Source organism: Myripristis murdjan, chromosome 24, assembly GCF_902150065.1.
Source record: "Myripristis murdjan chromosome 24, fMyrMur1.1, whole genome shotgun sequence".
NCBI lineage: Eukaryota > Metazoa > Chordata > Actinopteri > Holocentriformes > Holocentridae > Myripristis > Myripristis murdjan.
Window position 1 is genome coordinate 14,906,987 of NC_044003.1, and position 19,183 is coordinate 14,926,169.

Genomic DNA, 19,183 nt, shown 5'->3' on the forward strand with positions numbered 1-19,183 from the left:
CTCGCTCAGGACCGTCTGGAAGGTGCTGAGAGCCGCGCAGACCGCCGGCGTGCCGAACCCGTGGGTGATCAGACTGGAAGGAGACAGCCGAGACAAGAACCAGCATCAGCAGCCAGTTTAATGAGCAGCAACACAACAAACCTTTTCCTTTGTTCTTTGTGGAAATAAAATATGAAACCAGTGGCACTGTTACATGGTTAGACTGATCCACTGATTTGCTGACACATTTTTTTAAGGACACATTTTTTAAAATGAAAGCTTCGGGGTGTCTGTAAACGCAGCAGTAAAACCTGCCTCAGTGTGATGAGGAGCTGATAACACACCTGAAACTGTTTCATTAGTCTTGGACAGTTTTAGAGACTGACAATACAATTCTATGAGAAACAAAAACAATAATGCAACTGGATGTTTTTTAAATTTAGGACATGAAAATGGTGAAAATTTAAAGCTACAGTGTGCCAGTAGCCATACTATCTGCCAGCATCTGTAGATTATTTTATATCGCAGATTCCAAACCATTAGATAATGCTTCTGTTTGTATGGTTAAATGGTTTTAAAAAGCCATATAAGTTGAACTAGTTCTAAATTACAATTACTACTAGAAGTAATTTTAATATCATACAGATTATTTGTGTTTCATCTTTAGTTGTTTATCTTTCTTTCTTTTCTATAACTTTTTTCAGAGTTTACAAAATGCTTAAACAAGCAAATAAAAGCACACACTATGTCCACAAGATAAATCAAAATCAGTGAAAATGAGAAGCTAACCCAACATGAAAAGGTAATAAAATAACAGAGAAACTACAAAGACAAAGAGAAGAGGATAAAAGATAAAAGGAAGCCTATAAAATTAAGTTTAAGAGCTGGTTGTACATGCTGATATTGACTCTGCAGGTTATTCTGGAGCTAAAAGCCGAGCCACTTTTAGCATTCAGGCCAGACTTTGGACGGATCAGACGAGTGCTGATGTACAAAATCCTGACATTTGTGCATATATGACTGATTCTGTATTTCTGTAGAAACGCATAGCTTGTCTCCCTGCCCGGCAGTCCTCATCTCTCTTTAGAGGTGTGTGTATGTGTATATTCTGCACAGGATGACGCCATAGATGTGACATTTCTGCTAACAAGCCCCTGTTCCCTCCTCCTCCCTTCATTTGTGCCAAATAACAAACTGCACAGCTGCATCTTTCTGAAATGGCAAAGAGGTCAGAGCTCAGCCAAAACCGAGAACAGCCGGGCTCTGCAGTGTTGACCAAGAAAATCATGTTTGCTGCATGATTTTAATTGTGCAGGGTGACACCAGATTGGAAGCACACATCAAAAAAATGTCCATTACTTTCCAGTGTGTAGTATGTATGTGTTTGTTACCTGAAGTGTGTGAGGTGTCTCTGGATGTCCAGGTCCAGGATGGGGGTTGGTCTGGAGGAGCCCAGAGGAGAACGATCTTGGCTCAACAAGTCCTGGAACTCCTTACAGATTTGCCTGCGAGACAGAAGGAGGGAGGGAGGGTTTACCATCTGTCTCTGACACAACCGTCACAATTTTTCTCTCTCTTTTTCCATGTATGGGCAATCATTTTGCACCCCCCATGTTAAGATTAAGGTTGCATCTTCCTCAGCTTGCATGTGATGGACGGTTTTGTGCAGGAGGTGGTCAAGTTCAGCACCAACCTGAACCCAGTTTTTTCCACAATGTGATGTTAAAAAGCCACTTTCAAATACCTTTGAAAACAATTTTAAAGTGATATCAGAAACATATTTCGGCCCTGATTTCACAAAACAATGCAGATGTCGGCTATGGCCAACTACAGACGCTGTTGTCATTATATGTAGCTCATTTGATGGTCTAACTTTATAGACAAATGTGTTAATCAACAACCCTTTGCTCATCATTCAGTATGTAATTAAAGTAAATGTAGCTGACGTTGCCTGCTAAAAGCCTTGTCCTATTTGTGTGTGTGTGTGTGTGTGTGTGTGTGTGTGTGTGTGTGTGTGTGTGTGTGTGTGTGTGCGCGACATAAGCATAATGTCCTAAAATGTAAATATTCACAAAAAGTAACAGCAATATATTTCTCCACTGGGAAAGAAAAGTAAGTAAGTATAAAGTAAAGTATAGAGCAGTGTTGGTAAGTATACAAAATCTGGATTACAGGTATAAATTTTTACCTTTAAACTCCACCTGGGTTCAATGCCTAGCTCTGCCCAGAGGTTTTCTATTGTGAGGAATGTTTACAATTTTAACAATTTTTTTCCTCTTTCCTTTCTTTTCCTTTTTTTTAAACCATGACCAAAAGCTTACCTCGAATCTTGGCCTATTTATTGCATTGCCTTATCATACCTAAGGCTACCTAATTTGGCAAAAGACCTAAAGAAATTCAAAGTGATACTACAACCATTTTTGCTAGAAAACAGTAAGACGAAACCGGTTTTAGTTGGTTGATTGTTTCTGGCCAAATTGCAGCTCTGGATTTCATCATGATTTTCAGCTAACCTCATGAACTTATAAAAATAACCCAGACCTTAAACTAACATCTACCTCCGGCCATATTCAGAGATGAAAAACCTTGATGATGATTGCTTTTTGCAGATGAAAACACTGTTTGAGCTCATGCGTTGGCCAGAAAGTAAAAAACAATTAAATTCTTCCAGCACAAAGCATCAGGGGACTGTCAGAGTATTAACTGGCTATTGAGGAAATTTTTAAAAATGAAATCTTAACCTTACTGTGTGTAGCTGTGCTGTCTGTGCATGTGTCTGGTTGTGTGTCTGGTTGTGTGTGTGTGTGTGTGTGTGTGTGTGTGTGTGTGTGTGTGTGTATGTGTGCGTGCTTACTTTGTAGCCAGCACCATTTTCTTGCGTGCGCTGGTTTCTTTTGGCTCACTGTGCTGCCTTGCCAAATGTTCACCCACTGCCTTTGTGGGAAACTCTGTCTCACAGGTGTAGCCAAAGTCCCTCGCCAGGTGGAGCGCCTCACCTGTACACACACACACACACACACACACACACACACACACACACACACACACACACACGCGCACACGCACAGGCACAGAAGAAAGACTGTTGAGACAAGCGCTTAAAGGAGACATAAAAAACTGTTAGATGAAATTAAGGAAAATGGAAGGTGGAAACAAAAATAAGCTGGAAGATTTGCATTGTGTACCTTCCACCAGGGAAGTGAGCAGTGTGACATTGGCAGCTTTCCTCCGTCCTGCCGGCAGGTTGAGGCCCAGGCGGTCTAGTTTTTCACGAAGACACCGGCCACCGTTCTTAGATTTAGCTCTGTGGAAGGATAAATGTGTGACTCGCATTTATTATGACATTTTTGCCACCTTAGAAAAAAAAAAAAAAAAAACAGCCAAAAAACGATGACCTGGATCACCAATCAATTCTCCGTTTCCAAGAAATGGTAGTAAACCACAGTTTGTGTACAATACGGCCAAGTTAAGAGCAGAAATATATAAACTGTATGCCTGAATACTGGCAAGGGCCTCACGATACAATGTGCATCACCATACATGAGTCACGATTTTTGTAATAGTACATTCAATGAAACCTCACTGAAAATGTATAAATAAAGCTTAAATTACAACCTGCTCCATTAACATGTGGGTAAACTGATAAAAAAAATATGGCATATTAATGATAAAATGGGTGACAAACTGACTCAAAACAATTAAAATAAAACATTCTCATTCCATTTTTTTTTTAAAACAGAATGAGTTCAATGCACAAAAATGTTGATGTCATGAAAATGTCATGCAAGGGGCTAGAGAGTCAGTGCAGTAATAATATTGTGACACTCAGCAGTATTGATGTTTTTGGCACAGCTATAATAGCTATCATATATTTGGATATGATAAAGTCAAAACTTAAACTGAAGAAATAAAGGAGAAAAACATGTCATACTGCGTGCACACCTACTCCATTATTTGAAACAAACAAGTATTTTGTCACGTATATATGCTCCCTTTATATATCTGATATAGTTAGATGTCCCTCATGAGTTTCGCATCTTTTCTTCTTCTGGCATTCATCTCTTTCTGCACCTGCAGTGAAGATTTCTATTTCGGAAAACAGGTGAAAGACAATCCATGTCATGTTCTTGTGTTTTATGTGAACATTTGAAATTATATTTACTTCCTCGGTGTACAGCGCACCATTTGTGTTAAGATCAGATGAAACTTTAATGATCCCTGTGGGAAATCTGGATTAAAATTATTGAGGGTACTGCACGGTTTTGTAACGTACCATAAATACAATAAAATGCTCAGGAACTGGTGTCACCGCATCAGTTCCTGCACATTTATAAACCTTGGGAGGTAAGGTGACTGCCCTCCTGATATGTTGGCCACTGATTCAACAGAACGCCAGCACAGATGTGAAATGGAGTAAGAGTCTCTGCGTGTAAGAACGAGGGCTGTGTTTATTTTAATCTACAATATATAGGAGCATCACCTCTCTGTGCACATTTTTCACATCGCTGATGCTTCGTAATACGAGCCATGTCCTCTGCTGTCCATCTCTCTCTCTCTCTCTCTCTCTCTCTCTCTCTCTCTCCTCTTTCCCCTTTCCCTTTCTCTCTGCCTCATCAATAATACAGTGCTGGCAACTCTTGCTTTCCTCTGGTTTCTCTGATCCTGGCGTGCTTTGGCCTGGTCTCGCCTCCCTCCGGCTCCCTGGGCATGGCGGCGCGTGCAGCCCTGGACCTATTTTGCCTACACTAGTCTTTGTGGGCGCTACTGTATGTCCTCTGTTATATCTGAAGACTTAAAAAAAAAAAAAAAATCAAACCATTCTCTCCAATGCTCACCAGCAAGCTTCAAGCTATCACAAGTGTCTTCATGATTGATCCCCGCCCCCCACCATCACACTCAGCCTTCTGTTCAGCGTTATTTTGTTACAGGACAGTGGCTGCATGCAGCAGCGAACCCCTGTACTTCAGTATGGTCTTGATGGTGTTCTTGTTTTGGGTCAGGTCTCCTGTTTCAAGTTTTTGACTCTCAACTTTCAAGGGTGATTTCAAGCCAGCAAAATAGCTCAAACATTTTCTGTAAAATCACCTCATCAAATGGGTTTTATATAGTGACCAGTAAACTGTTCTTCAGGCTTGTACCTATGGCAGAACCTTCTTTTTAATGCTGCAAAGAAGCATTTTTAGAGGGCTTCTCCATACCATCAGGGTCAAGTTGTTCAACACAGACCTTTATGGTGCTGTTGAGAACAATCTAGGAATGCAAATGAAATAACTTTGAGAAACTAACACAAAAGAAAAACATAGAAAAAGTAAAACAAAACAAAACAAAACAAAACAAAACAAAAAACAACTGGTTCTTTTTTCAGATCTGACTGTGGTTCCAAGTGGAGCTACTAAAAGAACCTGCCTTAATCTGAATTAATTCTCAAACGTCTACTGTGTGTGTGTGTGTGTGTGTGTGTGTGTGTGAGTGTGTGTGCGCTGACCTGCGCAGTATACCACCCAGTAAGGAGGCGTTGAGGCACTCTGGTGGCGACAGTCTTCTTTTCACCTCAGCGATGGTGACTTTGTATTTGGAGGTGGAGCTGAGCAGTGACAGGCGGCCCGGTACTGAGCAGAACAAATCTGTAGGGTTCACCACACACGTTCCCCCTGCACAACAAACCACACACCTGTTAGGATCAGCCTGAGCGCAGAAAAAACAGCAACTCTTTTAAAGGTGCTCTGTGCAGCATTTTGTTCAACAAGGGAAAATGCAAAGTTAAAGCTAGAATAGAAGCGCTGGAATAAGGGTGTGTATAAATTGTAAAGAAAAATAGTTCCTGTTTTGTGCTTTAAAACAATCCACCAAATATGATCTTGTGGCACACAATGAAAAATGCTGAAAAATGAATAAATGCTGCCAGGGTCTTGGTTATGGTGTCTTTGTGGTATATTTGTAATAATTATACTAAAGTCTCAAAGTTAATGTGCCATTCATTTAGTGACGTTAAAATGCTGGATATGGCATCGTTATATTTTTTTAACCAACACACAGGATGTAAAGATTTTAAGCTGCAACACCTCTACAAGACTTAATCAGCAATACTATCAAAATTATGAAACTCCTCAAAGACACTGGGTCCATATTACGACATGTCAAGTTTTTCCAGTTGAGATAAGTGCACATTCTGTTCAGTCCAACGGTGCATTCATGTCGGTGACGTAAAGACATATTTACAAATGTTTGGAAACAGCTGGGAGCGAGGCATTTTGGGGTTCCACTTGACCAGAAATGCTGCTGAAATGAGAGCACCGCAAAACCATGTGGACAATAACTAAAACGTTGCTTTAAAGGCTAGATGCCAAATCTTTCCAAATGAAACAGATTAGGTTCTTTTTGTTCAGATCAAGACAAGCCTGGATTTGTAGCCTAAAATGAAAAGTGAAGCCAGAAAAAAACACCCTCTTACAACCTGTCTCTGCATAGGCAGCAACCAATTCCACTAATAAACATTCATTTTTTTCAAAGGCATGGCCATTGCCCTGATTAAAAAAGCACAGTAATTCCTTTTTGGAAGGGCACTGCATGAATATCACAGTCAAACTACAGTACATTCCCTACAGGAATATATATACCATATGAGAAAAAAAATTACCATAGAGTATAATGCAGTCACTTTAAACTCCATTGAGTATCAGAGACTGAAGTCCCTTAGGAATAGCGTATTCATGACATTAATTAATCATCTGTTTAGACTATTAGACTGCTTTACTTGATAGTTAAGGCTAAACAAACATAGCTTATAAGATATTACATACATACGTAGCAGCACTGTGATTTATGATTAAATACAAGAGTATGTGTTGCCTGAAAACTGTTAAAAAAAAAACAAAAAAAAAAACTGTTTATATTGCCATAAATCATGGTAACACAACAGTCAATGCAATAACTCATAGATGAACAACGAAGAAGCACCGGTAAATGTACTAGAAAGTCATTCAAATACAGAGAGAGGTTTGTGGAAAGTTGAGGTGAAGATGTCAAGATTTGAAGATAAAAGTTGAATGTTTATGTGTTTAAGAAAATTCTGCTCAATAAAACGAAAGACATGATTTGTAGAAAATGATTTTCTTAAGAGCTGTGAAACATGATGACGTGTTTTACTGTTTTTCCTGTCTCTCTTCACTACAGACAAGCAAACAAACAAACAAACATACAAAACTTTTAAATAAGGATAATTACGCTCCACCCTGAAAGGCAGAGCACCAGCATGAAGGCCAGCTGGGTGGGACGCCTCCGCACAAGGACACACAAAACACAACACCCTCCATGAAATTTCTCCAAACTCACTGAAAGCTGAGAAGTGGTTTACTTAATTTCATTATAAACTGTTGATGTCCCAATTACTGTATTTTTATGACAAGCTAAAAAGAACTGCATTTAATATAAATTGGTGCATAGTGTCAAACTGACTGTATTATTTTTGGAAAAACCCACTAAATTCATATTTTCCTTCCCTTCACTGTCTGTGCACCAGCTTGAACACTGTGGTCCTAAAAAGCAGAAATGAATGGATACCATAAATCATATCAGTGATCCTCACTATTGGCCTGATTTTATTCACAGAAGAGTTTGACACAAAATGTAAATCTGTTTTTCCCCGCCAGTGTTAATATACACTGGATGAACGTTAAAAAAGTACCACCCTGGGGACGAGTGTACAGACAAGGCCACCATGTTGTAACTTCTGTCTGAGTGTGGCTTCAGCTGTGTACACACTTGGCATGAGGTCGCCTCAGTTCTCATTTCAAACAACCTCCACATCAAGACCAGGTACAAGGAACCAAAATCACCTGTCTGTGAGCAGAGCAATGCTGTTATCGCCTTTCTTTGTGCATTAACAAAACTGAACGCAATTTTAATTATGTGCAGTGTGTATCAGCGCAGTCCCAAAAGACCCACATGCACCAATATCTCTTGCTGCATCCAACTATTCAGACTGACTAGATATTTCTCAGATGATAGAGGAAAAATACTCAATACTAAAGACTTTGCTCTTGAGTAATAACACTGATAGTAATAGGCTTGTGATAATGATCAGGGCATTCATTAGACTTTTTACAGACCATGTTAGCCACCCTCATTTGGTCACATATCATTTGATCTCAGTAGGCCAATCCCCATCACTGCAATAGTACCCTACCTCAAAAAGGTACCTCAGGCTGACGATGCAGCCTGTATAGATCGTTTACTCAAAGCCTGTAGTGTCCCTTTATATTTTTCTTGTATAACTGAATACATATTATGTAATTCATGTCTAATAAAATAATAATATGCTTTTAATTTATAGTATGTCTCTTTAAATAGGCAAACTTATGGTACTACACAAGGGGTTTCATTGTTGATCCAGGGTAGTTCAGCAGTTCACTTCTATATATATATATGTATATCTACATGTATATGTATATGATGAACGTCACGAGTAGGCTTTTAATTAAACTCTCACTTTAACTGAGGTCCCAAGCAGCTGAAACCCGACGTTTTTGTCTGATGTAGGCTATATTCTATTATTCATCTGCCTCATTATCAAATCTATCTAACAGCAGGGCGTGTCGCTTTGTTTTTAGGCCATACTAAATATGCCGGAATGAAGAAAAGGACGGCGTACAGGCCGAAGAGAACACGCAACAGGCAAAGATACACATGCCGACCTCCTAGGGCCAAGTAGGTGATTTGCCCAACAAGCAAAGGCTATATTAACAACTGCAGTCTATATTGTATGCGCTTAGAATCCGTAATTAACAAGCAGTAGATCTTGTAGCAGATTTGTGCCATTTTCTCGTCGCTGTCCCCGCTGAGGGCTGCAGACCTGAGATGTCCCCGCTGTGCAACGCAGGTTCAGCACCGCGGAGGTGTGGACAGCGACGTCCACGTCTCACTTCAGCACTGGACAGCAGCCGGTGCCCACAGCACCACTCCAGTGCTGTCTATCCGTCTTTATTCCACTGACCAGCACTCTGTTAAGAAGGCTGTGCATGGGACTTGCAGCTTGCAGTTCACTGAAGCCTGTCAAAAATGGCTATAATATCGATTGATATTATAGGCTAGACTAGACCTCTATGTTGTGTGTGTGTGTGTGTGTGTGTGTGTGTGTGTGTGTGTGTGTGTGTGTGTGTGTGTGTGTGTGTGTGTGTGTGTGTGTGTGTGTGAAGTCCGGCTCTTCTATGTGTGTGACACATACCGGGCAGACCTGTCTGTCAGACTCACGCGCTCTGACAGGGGCGCGCGTCTCTGAAAGCCGCGGGTTCACATCATATTAATTCCCCTAAAAATGTTTTGATTCAAAGTAGTTTGTATTTTATGTTGCCAAGGGCAATCGAAAAGAGCTATTGCCGGTAGTGCAGTCAGTGGAGCGCGCGGGCCCAGAGGCGATAACGGTATTTAAGCAACGGAGAGTAGCCTCGGGCTGCGGCGCGAGCGGCGGGCGGGATCACACGCGGAATCAAGCGCCTTTTACGAGTTTGCCACGAAAATTAAAGAAAAAGAGACACGGGCCAAATGTCATTCTCCTCATATTTTAACAACAATGTTTATAGCTCTAGAAAAAGCCCGCCAATGTCTTGACAGAACAGAGTGGGGCGCGTGCACAGGATGTGCCGAGTGCGCGCGTCTGAGAGATCAGCTTGATCTGTGAGGCTGCTGTTAGAGCTGAACGGGGAAGGGATACCGGGGTGATTAAAAACACAGACGACTCCTCCTAAGTAGGATCCGCGTTTCTTGAGTGATTTTCTTTTGAAAAAGGTTATGTGAATATTCATGCCGCCAAAGCCGCAGTCAGAAAGAACAACATTAATATGATCTCGGCTGAATCCGGGGCCCCGCTCGGCATTAGCATATCAAAGCGTCCGCCCGAGGCGAGAGAAGCTATCGATACGGGAGCGGGAGGTAAAGCAAAGATTATTGGTTGTGATGGTTGCAGCGGCTGAGCTCAGGGCCAAATACGGCGCACCATTAACCGAAAGTGATAGCGGAGGGATTCCCGCGTCAATCCACGAGAAAAGCCCCAACACCTAGGCAGAGCTGATGAAAAATTAAACCCGAGACACAGCCTTCCTCTCTGTATGGAAAACTACACATGTGTGCATAGAGTCCCGACTAAAAAACAGGAGCAGGCTTTGATGGAGCAGGCGCAGGTCCGCAGTGGGTCGAAACCCATGAGGAAATTGGCCGGCCTTGTGTATGTTCATGCCGGCCGGGTCCACACCGCCCGGATCTCTACCTGTAGCCCCGCTCACACGGGCCGCGGCCGCGACGCTGCACCCTGTAGCCCGGAGTGGGTTTGTGACTCATCTCTCACTCATTTCTGTACAAGCCTACAGCTTTGAGATATTCCCGTCTCAGAGGAGGGCTAAAGGATATGTAGCCTGAGAGTTTATAATACACATGTGCAGCAACAAATAGCCTGGCTGTTACACTAAGAATAAATATAATTATTCCTGTGTTATGTTATACATTAAAAAGAAAAATAAATAAAAAAAAATATTTTCCCATAGGCAAGCATGGGCATCATAGTAAATATTCAGAGCAGCAAAACAAAAATTGATGCCTGGAGATATTGTCCTAGTTGTTATTATAGACGAAATATTAGCTTCACGAAGTAGTCATAGGTAATGGAGGAATTTTTATATCGTTTAATCATTATTTCGTTAAAATAAATAGGCCTAGCTGTAATTACTATGGGATTAGTTAGATTAGCCTGATATCCTTTGTCTGGGCCTAAATCTTGTGATCATTAATATAAAATTATCTTTGAGCCTATAAATTGCTATTTATATGATACTAATAAAAAATATAAATAATATAAATAATAATTCTTTCATATTATTCGTTCTAATTAAAGAAGAAACCAAAGACAACTGCCAATGGTTTTGAATAATTTCTGAAATTTAATATGCTCTCGCAAATAAACATGAAAGACATATACTATATATATATATATATTTTTTTTTTAAACATGGGCCAGCCGTCATAGCCTACATTGTCACACATTATCCACAGGACTGTCTGCAAAATGGATGTGTTCACCTCTATTGTAATGCAGTGAGAGCAATGCACTCTGTCAATAGTCTATTACAAATACACAGTGTTAAATATTAGTAGGGTAAGCGTATGTAGGCCACATCACGCGCTTTATAGGTCTAGTATTTTGATTAGACTATTATGAAAGCCGTGTATGAGGTGTTTAGGTATCATTTCCAAAACGACACACAACGACAATGTTGGGAATGCTGGGTAAAAACAAACCCAAGTGCTGAGTGACAGTCCATTTCATGCTGGAAACGGGGAGCACCGTCGCTGTGCTTGTACAGTGTGTAAGTGTCTAAATAGGCGAGGAAAAGGGGGCCGTTCCTGCTGTAACATGTTGACAGCAGACAGAAGAGGAGTGTTCCGCCTGTTTGTCTGTCTGCTCGCTGTCTTGTCGTGTCAAGCCGCGAGTGTTAACGGCCTCCGGTAGAACAACGGAGAATAAACGGGGCCTTACCTCTCCGGATGACGCCCCCTTGGCCGTTCAGTACGAGCCCACACTGCGCCTCCACGGAGCCCTGCGGAGACATGGACTCATTAGGAGGAGCAGGGATGTGAAATGACTTTTTACCCAGATTTCTCACTGGTGGAGCAGGCTGCGTTTTATCCTCTCAGGCTTTAAATACAGCAGACACAAAATGCTTTTTTCCCTTTTTTCTTTCTTTCTTTCTTTTTTTTTTTTCTTTTCTTTTTTTTGTTTTTTTTTTTTTTTTGGAAATATGATAGATGATGGATTATTGTTTGTGTGGCGTGTTGTGATGCGATGTGATGATCACCGACAGGAGGCCATGCACAGTTTAGCCTACCCACCCTTTCATTTACCACCTCACACAGAAAGGGAGCTCAGGTGGCTTCATGCAGAGCCTCTTGGGCCAGGTGTAGCCTGTACTAACCTCTCATGAAATGGCTCTGTAGGCTACAGCATAAGTTGAAGTACATGAGCGTGGTGCTGCAGCCTATAGTGAACCCTCCACAAATCGCCCACCTTAAGAGTACAACAATAAGAACCCCTCAGTCTATATGTCTAAAACTAAAGCTCACCCTCAGAGAAACAACCGGTTTATTTGAAAGGCCTCTGGTTAAAACCGAGGACAGCACAGCTCAGCCACACGGACAAATGAGGAAAGATGAAAAATGAACCAGACTGTGGTTTACCAACCTGTTGTGGTCAGGTACACACAACTAGTCTATATGTATGGAAACCTGTTAGCGCCGCCATTTTGGTCCAGACCAGGCTCGTGAGCTATCAACAATGTCATCAAGAAAGGAGAACACGCGCTTTTTATTCAGAAAACACTTAATCCCTCGTGCGAGCCTCGAGGCCAGGCCCGAGCAGAGCCCCTGATTAAAATAAACTGGATAAAAGGGACCTTGTTGTAGCTCTTTCTTAGCAAACTCCTGCTCTGTTTCTTTTTTCTTTCTATTCCGAAGCTAAAGTGATTATAAAATCAATATACAAAACACAGAGGTCTTGCATGAATTAGCTTAGTGACGGGAGAAAGGTGTGGCAGCTCCTTTTGTTCGGCATGAAAATCTCTTTAACACGCTCAAAGATGCGACCGGGCTGCACGAGACCATGGGCGCATCTGTTCCGTTCTACATCCGCCTAGTGCAAGCTCAGGTTCACCCGCGGTTCTTTTTACCCTCTTTCAATAAAAGGTCGGACGTGTGTTAAGCATATGTGTATGTCTCCCAGCAGCCAAACATAGCATTATTATCTGAAATAAAAACAGCCAATTTCAGCTATAATATTAAAAAAAAAAAAAAACAATAATAATAAAAATACGGAAACAGAGATTAAAATGAAGGTATCTGCGATTTAGTAATTAGATGTTAATTAATTTTAGGAGACTAAAAAGTAATGATATTTTAACGACTAGACGTTAAATTAGGTTATATTTGCCAATGTGGCTGTCATTAGCAAACTGTTGGATTTCATTATATGTAGTAACAATAATAATAATAATAGTAATAATAATAATAACAATAATAATAATAATAATAATAATAATAATAATAATAAGAAGAAGAAGAAGAAGAAGAAGAAGAAGAAGAATACCAACAATAGTAAAACTAATGATAAAATGCTAAGATAAGCACGTGAGCAAAAAATAACAACAAAAAGCATGTTAAATTAGGTGCAACGACTTCTGTTTTAATTCCCCTAAGCTCATTGCAATATTTGGAGAGCAATTATTATTACTATTATTATTATTATTATTATTATTATTTCTAGAATACACATCATATTCTTTATTGTCATAAACAACATTCGCCCACACACCCTTTGAATAAAGTAAAACTATTCATTAAAGGAAAAGGAAATAATTATTTTTTAACATACAACATTTTTTTTATTACCTTTAAAACAATCGAACGGTGATCTAGCCTATTATTTTTACGCCTCAATGAAACATGAGCGTAGCCTACTGTTATTAATAACCTTATAATTAATTATGTTATTATTATTATTTTCAAAGAAACAATGATGTTAAAACAATGCTGACTGCGGTGAAGCCGCAGAAGGTTATTAAAGGACTTGAGCGATGCAGCGAAGCCCGAGGAAAGTTGGTAAATAGTTAACGTGACTGAAATTATTTGTCAGTGTGTTAAATCGTGTTTAACCAGAGACGTTTTTAACCAGCTCAGATGTCGCTGCATAAATAACGAAGTTGATTGACGTTAAGTCGGTAATTGGATAAACTACGGTGCTTTACGGCGCTCGAGCTGGGCATTGTGCCCCGAACCCCGATCCGTTAATCCGCCCTTTACCGGAGAATAGAGAACCAGCGGCTTTTCTTTGCCTCAACAGACAGCCGGACACACACACACACACACACACACACACACACACACACACACACACACGAACCGTGCGAATTGGTTTTCATCTCGACCATTTCTTTACATCGAAAAGAATTATGTAAAATATGGGTCACGTGTGGCTCTGGAAAAATAAAAGGGCGGATTTCACAATAGGATTGTATAGACTGCCAGTCAATTAACCTTTAGAAATATGCCTGCCTTTCAGAAGCACGGTAGCGTGACTCTCACTTAGCCTACACAATCATTTTAGGTTTCCACACTTATTCTTGGCATCGAAATGATCTCAAGATGATAATCGAATATTATTTATCCGAGCATGGTATGCAGTCTTAGCTGGAGATGGAAGAATAACCTATAGGCCCAGCAGCCTTGTCAGTGTCGAAAGACCACAGACAGATAGCGCAGACAGACATCTGGCGCTGTCTTTCTGTTCAGTATTTCGGAATTGCTGTGTGGTTGGTACAATGGAGGAGAAGGAGGGGGGCATCCTGCAATACTAGGCCAGTGGGGCAGGGATACTGGGGCACTGGGCCTTGTGGTGGCTGCTGTAAGGGACAATGTTGTCCTATATCCTTCTCTATCCTATCCTATAGAGCAGTGCATGCAACACTGTGCCATATAAAGCCACGTGTATGATGCAGGTTTTCACCGAAGCCCCAGCAGCTGTTTGCACTGATGAACACCTTCAACAGGAGGGGGGGGGACTACATCTGAAATTAGTTACTGAGGTGTTTAGTGGCTAATGGCTCACCATAACACACCGGTTTCAGACCAACGCTGCAGATAAACCAGAGGAGAAGCTGAAAGGATCACAAAAGAGGGTGGGGGGACAAGGTGGCTGTTCTCGGGCCTTTAGGTGCATAGGGGGGCGGTGCAGTGAGGAGGCGGTGGAGGGAAAGACAGAGACAGAAAGGGAGACCGCCGGTACCTGCAGATCGTCTGCCCCGGGCGGAGGGAGGCCCAGGCCGGCGGCGGGCAGTAGCCTCTGGTCCGGGTGGTGCATGCCGACGCCGTAGGCCTGGGAGCCGTGTGACGTCATCAGCGACAGGTCATGGCGCCGGTAAGCGTCGAGGCAGCCCAGCTCGCGCCGCTGCTGCTCGTCCAGGCACGAGGACTTGAGGGCCGAGCGCGCGTTGTGCAGGTTGATGAAGTCTGCGGGCTCTCCGTGGTGGATCTGCTGGTAGTACTGGCCCGAGTGCAGCGAGTTCAGGCCGTAGGCCTCCGGGGCCACGGCCGGGTGGGAGTGCTGGAACTCGTAGTGGAAGGACTGGTGGTGAAGGGGCGTGTACTGATGATTGGCCGAGAAATACGGCGAGGCGAACTCCGTCCCCGCCGCCGCCGGGTAGGTGAGCGGGGAGGAGGAGGAGTAGGCGACCGAGGAGTTGGCCACGGACTCGAGGCAGCCGAGCTGCATCAGCCGGTAGCTGTTTGATCCGTCGTGACGTATCTACGAGATAATAAAGAGACGGGGAAATATATGAGCCGTGTCATTTAGCATCAGCCGGTGTCTCCTCTCTCTCTGCCTCCCAAACACACTCAAACACTCAAAAACACAACTCACACACACTCAAAGCGTTTTTTTCCTCTTAAAACCACCTGAAGGAGATGTCATTTCCACACGCCCGGGAGGGGAACGAACGCGCGGCAACAGGAGCCATCGGTATTTTTTTTTTTTTTTTTTTTTTTTTTTGCATGCCTGTCACTCTCCTTGCAGTCTTTTAAAAGGCGTGCTGTTATATATTATCATTATTATCGAGCTGCTGGCAAATTTACTGTCCCGGCTCTCTCTCTCTCTCTCCCTCATACTGGATGGGAGGTAAGCAGAGTGAGACACAGCGGAGTGTTCCGCCCTAAAATGTTCTAATCACAACCTGTACCGGCTTACACACGAGCCTCATTTGCTTCTCTACACTAATAAAAAAAGCTCCGTTTTTACCGGGTCGCAGTGAGATGCACGACCCATCTCTCCCTCCATGCTTACATGCTTACTTTATTTTATTTTTTTTAAATCCATGTGCTAGATTGAAATTAAGTCTTCCTGGCAACAGATGATATAACGAAATTTAACGTAACTCCGTTTACACTAACTAATTGTATTACACACATTCTACAATTTCTCAAATTAAGCAAATGCATATGAAGAAAATAAATTACCTCTGCGTCGTGGACTAGTCCGGGGAAGGTCGCTGACATTGTGCTTTCTCCACAGTAGCCCGTTTTCCCCCGCTTGCTCGCCCGATCGAATAATAATAAAAATGCGTTAAAATCCCAGAAAACGAGAGAAATGGAAAAGTCCCCCCTCGCGCGCACTCGGTAACGGCAGAAAGCTGGTGGAACGCGAGCGTCTCCCCTCTGCACGGACGGGGCTGGCTCACGGATTTTGTACTTGCAGGGTATTTCTCGGCTGATGTCGTAGGTCCCTTGGTAATATAGAAGTTTTGAAAATTAAGCATCAGCACTGAGGAATGGGAGGACAATAGACGGAGCGGAGCATCCCAGGAGACAAGGAATAAATATTGTATCTTCGCCTTAATAAGGAACCAACTGCTTCTTTCAACATTTTTCTACGCTTTTTTGTGGACATTTTCCTTTTTGACCCGTTTGTATTTTCACAAGGTCTCCTGCTCGGTTTCACCGTGTTACATTTTTGTAAACTCACACCGGCTATGTCTTTTTACAAAAAATGTACGGATTTTCAACGGAAATGTAAGTTTGTTTTGAAATATTACCCAGTTAATTTCGATAATTATGCACAGAACAAAAAAAAGGATTTTCGTTTGTTTACGGAACAGACTTGTTATTAATTTGATGAACTTAACTGAGGAATTTTATTTGGAAACGGGATTGTTTTCGATGCTCGACTGCTTGCTTCAGAAGCCTATATGGGCGAGTCTTTATTATTGTTTTAAGACAGTTTTAATACTGTCGTCTGCACCCGGATTTAATAATGAAACACTGGTATACACATTTTTTTCCCCCTCAAATCAGATTCATTCGATGTAGTGTAATAGACTAGAACATTTAAGACAATTTTGAATTAAGATTTAACAGGTTTTTATTGTTATTATTATTATTATTATTATTATTATTATTATTGTGGTAAAAACAACGGCTAACATTACTTTGCCCATTTGTTATGTCCAAATGTGCTGATTAAACTGACAGGGTTTGTACCTTTTTTTTTTTTTTTTTTTGTAATCTCTGTTTTGCCTGTGGAAAACAATACGAGGAATACTGCTGCATATTTCTTCATATGCTTGGGCAGCAAGCCTGGGAGGAAGCAGCTTTTGATATATGGAGTATTTTTTTTTTTTCTTTCTTTCTGAAGGAGGCTGGGGGGGTTTGGGGTGTACCATCAGTGTTGCCTTTGTGAAGAACCGACAGGAGCACGAGACCCTTTCTCATCCGAGTCCTCCACTGTGTGTGAGTGAGACCAGAGGCGCGTGCATGGCTGGATGGACGGATGGATGGCGAGTGTTTCTTTCATCATCATCATCATCATCATCATCATCATCATCAACGTTATTTATTATTATTATTATTATTATTATTATTATTATTATTATTCATTTGGACTTGTGAATCAGAATGGGAACAGCACTACAGTACGAGACCCATTTTTTCGGTCAGTCGGTCAGTCTCGTGACCTCTATTTCTCTCTCTCTCTCTCTCTCTCTCTCTCTCTCTCTCTCTCTCTCTCTCTCTCTCTCTCTCTCTCTCTCATTTTCTCCCTTTTTTCTGCTCGTGCAGTAACTCACCTGGGCGCGCCCTAGGGTGGTCCAGCAACACATGGAATGCAGCCGTTATGGTGCAGGCAAAGGTGGCCATGGTTGAGTATATATATATATATATATATATATATATATATATATATATATATGTACACACACACACACACACACACACACACACACACACGTAGAGATAGATAGATAGATAGATAGATAGATAGATATGTAATCAGTAGTGAGTATAAACACTAGGGTAAACACAAGCTATTGTTGCCTTGCCCGTTGGCTACCCGGGAAGCAACAGACTAAACGAAGAGGAAAAAGACAGAGCTTCCGGTCACGGCCTGAGGAGAAGCAAAGGGAAATGAGGAAAGAGGAAAAGGAAAACAAGCGGAAAGGAGAGGAGAGGAAATAGAGAAGAGAGAAGGGAGGGAAATGAGAGGAAAATAAAGGAGAGTTGAAGGCAGGAGAGTATGGGGAAAACATAAAGGGGAGAGGAGTGAGAGCTCTCTGTCCTCACCACTCTGACTTATTCTAGCCCTGCTGTCTGTCAGATTATGTCTGCCATTCAGCACAGACCAACACACACATCCAGAGAGCGACAGGGAGAGAGAAAGAGGGAGAGAAGGGAGAGAGAGAGAGAGAGAGAGAGAGAGAGAGAGAGAGAGAGAGGTTTCTTAGTGTTTCAAAGCCTCTATCTCTCCTTAGTTAACCCGAATTATAGCAATTACACTAGGCAACCTCTCTCTCTCTCTCTCTCTCTCTCTCTCTCTCTCTCTCTCTCTCTCTCTCTCTCTCTCTCTTACCTCTGTCTGCCAGTCTGTCTGCCTGTCTGTCTCTGTGTCTCCCTCTCCCTCCCTCCAACGCCATGATAAATCAATGGGAACAGAAATAAGCCCTAATCAGGCTTGTTTTGGTTGGTCCTTTTTTTCCTTGCTCAGCTGTAACTGTAACCAAAGCGACTCCCTGATATTATTAAAGTACAGACTGTGGCCGTGCTGACGCCGGGACGCCGGGATTGACTCTGCACTTTAATTAAGCAACTATTTCCCCTCCATCTGTTCCTGCATGCGGCTCTCTCTGGCCATATTGCGTTTAATAATAATAATAATAATAATAATAATAATAATAATAATAATAATAAAGGGTAAACAACATCATAATTATTAGGCTATATTAATCAACTTCATCATCATCCATTGACCCCCCCCCCCCTTTCCCTTTTTCATTTTATTTGAAGAATAGAGTTCCTGATAAATAGCCTACTGTCTAAGTAGTTTGCTGCACGCCATATTAAGCAGTAGGAGAACGGTGAAAACAGGAAAAAATGTAGTTGTGTTTTTTTTCTTGTTATGATGAGGTTTTAGTTTATCCACTGTTTTATTTCCCATAGTACATCTTTAAAATGCCCCCCAAAATAAGCCTGAATATTGCACAGGGTCTGGTTAACTTGGATCAAAAGTGTTTAGTCCAGCCTCTACTAGTAAAATATCTTTAAAAAAAAAAAAAAAAAAAAAGACAGAAAAAAAGACTCCACATAACAAACGCAAGCGGCCAAGGCGGAGACACGGGCGGAGCAG

General features: G+C 41.8%; 1 protein-coding gene across 1 annotated transcript in view; it reads right to left on the bottom strand.

Moving 5' to 3' along the window:
- The window catches only part of tfap2d (transcription factor AP-2 delta (activating enhancer binding protein 2 delta)), a 16,270-nt gene extending 144 nt beyond the window's left edge, over positions 1-16,126 (bottom strand). The window contains exons 1-8 of the mRNA XM_030047429.1: positions 16,027-16,126; positions 14,801-15,319; positions 11,504-11,564; positions 5,465-5,630; positions 3,165-3,283; positions 2,834-2,975; positions 1,371-1,484; positions 1-73 (exon numbers count right to left, since the gene is read on the bottom strand). The exon at positions 1-73 is cut by the window's left edge and continues 144 nt beyond it. Of these exons, the coding sequence (XP_029903289.1) occupies positions 1-73; positions 1,371-1,484; positions 2,834-2,975; positions 3,165-3,283; positions 5,465-5,630; positions 11,504-11,564; positions 14,801-15,319; positions 16,027-16,065 (1,233 nt within the window). The 5' untranslated portion in view covers positions 16,066-16,126. The remainder of the gene's footprint in view (positions 74-1,370; positions 1,485-2,833; positions 2,976-3,164; positions 3,284-5,464; positions 5,631-11,503; positions 11,565-14,800; positions 15,320-16,026) is intronic.
- Between the last annotated feature and the right edge of the window lie 3,057 nt (positions 16,127-19,183).